The sequence below is a fragment of the Asparagus officinalis genome, chromosome 9, assembly GCF_001876935.1.
Source record: "Asparagus officinalis chromosome 9, Aspof.V1, whole genome shotgun sequence".
Taxonomy (NCBI): Eukaryota; Viridiplantae; Streptophyta; class Magnoliopsida; order Asparagales; family Asparagaceae; genus Asparagus; species Asparagus officinalis.
The window spans coordinates 62,573,997-62,578,373 of NC_033802.1; the positions used below are offsets into that span (position 1 = coordinate 62,573,997).

The 4,377-nt window shown below is 30.8% G+C and overlaps 1 protein-coding gene across 1 annotated transcript in view; it reads left to right on the plus strand.

Annotated features, from left to right (window-relative positions):
- Nucleotides 260–4,377, plus strand: part of LOC109824140 (long chain base biosynthesis protein 2d-like) — a 22,185-nt gene continuing 18,067 nt past the window's right edge. Inside the window, exon 1 of the mRNA XM_020390668.1 lies at nucleotides 260–401. Within this exon, the coding sequence (XP_020246257.1) occupies nucleotides 276–401 (126 nt within the window). The 5' untranslated portion in view covers nucleotides 260–275. The remainder of the gene's footprint in view (nucleotides 402–4,377) is intronic.

Consider the following 4,377-nt stretch of genomic DNA (forward strand, 5'->3'; position numbering starts at 1 on the left):
GATGCCCAAATTAAGAAAATCAAATATGAGAGGAAAAGTATTCGCCATGAGGAAAACTTGAGAGGAAAAGTATTCGCCTGAGGAATAGTATTTTGTAGAATCTTAGTCCAGTTGAACAAAAATGGACTAAGACCAAGGCCAATGTGATCCTTGAGCTATAATTTTCACTCTCATAAATATTTAAAACCCGATCCCTTTCCCTCCTCTCTCTTCATCATACTCATCTCCTCCCTCCCTCCCTCCCCCCTGTCCCCCTCTCTCGCTCTCTCCAAAATATGGTGAAGATATCATTCTTCACATCTCTCACCACTCGCTTCAGCTTCTTCCTCCTCTTCGCTTTCGGGAAAATGAGGGATTTCTTTAACATAATCCAAGATTTTCGCAAGTCTAAGAAGCTAGTGGTAAATTCTCGACTTGTTCATATTTAAAACTCAATTTATTTTTATTTAGCACGCTGCTGAAGAAATAACATGATATACAGCTCAGTATTTCAAGTTACATAAGGTATTAAATTAACCTCAATGAGATATTGGTGGTTTACTTTAGCTGCACATTCAAAAAAAAATTCACTTAATTGTCTTTCTCTGGTTTTTTAAAAATTTAGAGAGGATATACTAGTGGCATATGTGAAGACCTTATATCTCATCTAATTACTGCAATATTGTTTTATTTGGATAATTGGATAGATAAAGTGACCTTATTGGCTTTCACATATATTATTTGTCTACTACAAGGATATATACGTATAAAATTTATTCAACACTAATCGTAGAATGTTAGCTTCATTTTATTAAATTAAATATCACTTTCACTATCTATAACTAGATTACTTTTTATTTAAGAGGCTAATTTTCTGTACACTTTTAAGTGGTTTCTAAGTTACGCTGACACATATTTTAGAAATTTTATCATTAACACACAATATTATTTTTTAGAAAATTTAACGTTAACACTCAATATATAGCTCATCTTGCTAATTATCTATTTCTTATAAATTTTCAATGGATTGCAGATTGATGAAAATGGTCTTTAATGCAAGTATATAATTTTTTTAAAAAAATAGAGTTTAATGAGTTTTTTTTTCTCATCCTGTCACTTTATTCAATCGTAACCATTATATTATTACATTTTGATTGTGAATTATTCTCATAGATAATAGCATGTGGTAGTAAATCTTACATATTCTTTTTTTTTAATTTAAAATCGTGTCCCTCCTTCATCTATAAAGAGTGAATATTGGTGGTTTACTATTAGCTTTACATGCATCTCAAAAAATTAACATGTCTCCCTTCTTAAATTTTTTATTTTCAATTTTTATAAAGGATGGATTAGCGGATATACATGAAGGGCTTATATCACATCTAACTGCTACGTTTTTGATTGTTTCATGTAAGAGGGTTTAACTGCATTCCCCTCTTTATTTCATACAAAATCTTAAAAGTTTCCTTTATAATACAACCTCTTCATAATTAACAAATTATCTAGGGACCATTTATCTTAATGCTTTATTTGAAGCCCAGTCATGCAGCTATGAATATTTTTCAAATGGGTGAAAAAACTTTTGAGTTCTATGATTGTGTAAAATAATATTTTCTAAAATTGTACTAATTCATATCAAGTTCAATAAATCTTACTATGCTATTACAATCATTTCTCTTTGTCTTAATTATGTTAAGGCTTGCTCAAGTTCTTTCCAGTTACCCTCCTATGAATTTGAAGCTTATATATAATTAAAACTTATTTCTCACTCTATCTAATTAATAAAAAAAACATTTACTACATTTGAAGTTTTAAATTTTGGATGTCAAATATCAAGTTTTTATAGTTTTTTTAAGAATACTATAAAAAAGAGATATCACAACAAAGAAATTGGTAATTAATCCATCTAATTTTAAATTTAAGTTTTGAATTAAAAAAATATCCATGCATGCACTAAGTATGCCTACACTTTCCTTTTTTTAATTGAAATTTCTTAATTTATGTTTGAATTTCAAACTATCTAAGAATAAAACTTTCTCAAGTTATCTAATTTTGCATTTCAAATTTAAGAATTATATTCAACGCAAAATAGAAGCGAAATCTCATAATCTACCAAGGGGCAATGTAGGAAGCTATGACGGAAATATTCCACGGCTACAATGAAATGGACGAATTTTCAAAACATACCCATTTGTGAACTTAATCCCAAAAAAAGACCTCATTCAAACAAAATTACAAAAAACGACCTGGTTTCACGGCTACAATGAAATGAAGGAATTTTCAAAACAGACCCATTTGTGAACTTAATCCCCAAAAAACGACATCATTCAAACAAAATTACAAAAAACGACCTGGTTTTAGCCTCAGCGCTGAAACCAGGTTGGTTTTTTAAAAAAAAATTCTGAAACTCCACGGGAGTTGAACTCCCGTGAAGTTTAGTAGATCTGCTAAACTTCACAGGAGTTGAACTCCCGTGAAGTTTAGCACATCTACTAAACTTCACGGGAGTTCAACTCCCGTGGAGTTTCGAAATTTTTTTTTTGAAAACCGACCTGGTTTCAGCGCTGAGGCTGAAACTAGATCGGTTTTTGTAATTTTGTTTGAATGAGGTCATTTTTTGGGAATAAAAGTCTAAATGAGTCTCTTTTGAAAATTTGTCCACAATGAAAAATAAGAACACTATTAATTATAAAGTAATACATATAGGATTTACAATCATCTGTTTTATCAAAAAAGCAAAAGTATCCTTTAGGAAAAAAGAAATAGAAAGCAACAACCAATTATTGAGGAAATTAATCAGTCAGATTTGAGATCAATCTAGATTTTTTAAATAAAAACTAAGATTACCGATTAGGTTGAGCTGTGCCAACTCGAGCCCAGGCCACCTATTTCAGGTTGACACAAGTCGGGTTGATGCAGGCTACTCTTGAGTTTGGTTCGAGCTAAAGTCCGGGTGTAGTAACACAACCTAACCTAGCCTATTGACCTGGCCCATCCGAGTTGAGCCGGGTTGGTCAACCCAACACACTACTTTTTATTTTATTTTATTTTATTTTATATTTTTAACTTTTTTATAACTTGATTGAAAGAATTTTTACCCGTTGACAGTGATTTTTTTGTTGTTGAGTAAGGTTTTGGACTTAACCTAAAAATGTTTTGCTTGAAATATACACATTTAACTATGTTGTTATTTTTTAGATTACCAAATAGTTAATCATAGTTAGTTAATTAATAATACCTAATTTACTTAACTAATAACCAATGTCATTGTGGAGATTGTGTGTGATTTAGGTTTCAGGCTCTGTTCGGATGTGAGTCCAATATGAGTTAGGCTGGTTTGTCGGCTGGGCTTAAGTTCAAGCCTCAGTTTTAGAAACAGACCCTTACCTGGCCCACTTTGAAATCAAATCGAGCCAAACTAGGCCGAGATTCTACTAGATCAGGTCAAACCTGATCTAAACGAGCTAGTTTAGTGTGGGTTGTGAACCAAACCGGCCCAGCCACCACTCTTTGGGGGTGTTAGTTAATTAGGACATTTTCATGCGAAGTGGGATAATTGTTAAAGCGGGACAATTTTTCGCTAGTGGGATAAATAGGAACAATTTCGTGAAACAGAATATTTTGATAAAATAACGTGAGATAATTTTTTACGACCATGAAGTATATATTTATGCATTTTGAGGATGTAAATATATTTATGCATTTCAAACTTACTATTATTGATTGATAATTATCAATGGGAATGTTAATTTCTATTTAATAACTTTTGGTTAGGCTATAATATATTAAAAATTATTAGTGTAATATATGTTGTAGCTTTTATTTTTTTTAACTATTATTATAGTACAAGTCTAAAAACGTTCTCCACTTCACCAAAAAAAAAAAAAAAACGTTCTCCACATTTTCCTTCCTTTTTTTCTCCCTGAGATCTCATTCTCTCACCTCTCAGTTTTATTGTTTAATAAGTTATGGATCGATACAATCTTTTAAATTAATTATATGATTATAATATTTGGTAAAAAAATATCGGTGATATCTAAGAGGAGATGAGATCTGATCTGAATTCATTGTCTAATGATGATGATGACCATTGTAGGAAAGAAGAAAAGAAAAAAGGAAGTATAAAAATTGAAATACATAGGAGAGTTTTGATTTTTTTACTACCCAGTTCCAAGCTAAAACCTGGGGTAATTTGAGAGACTAAGACTCTCTTTTTTATGGAAAAATAAAAAAGTGGCATAACTTTGTATAATTAGCCCAATTCTAGTTTTATTAGAGATCTAGTTGACTACTGTAAAGTTTTATTCAAGTTCTAGTTCTAGTTAACTAACACTATAAAATTTTATCCTACAAAATATTTTAGTTCTTGTTTTAAGTTTTATTTGACTAACCCCCCCC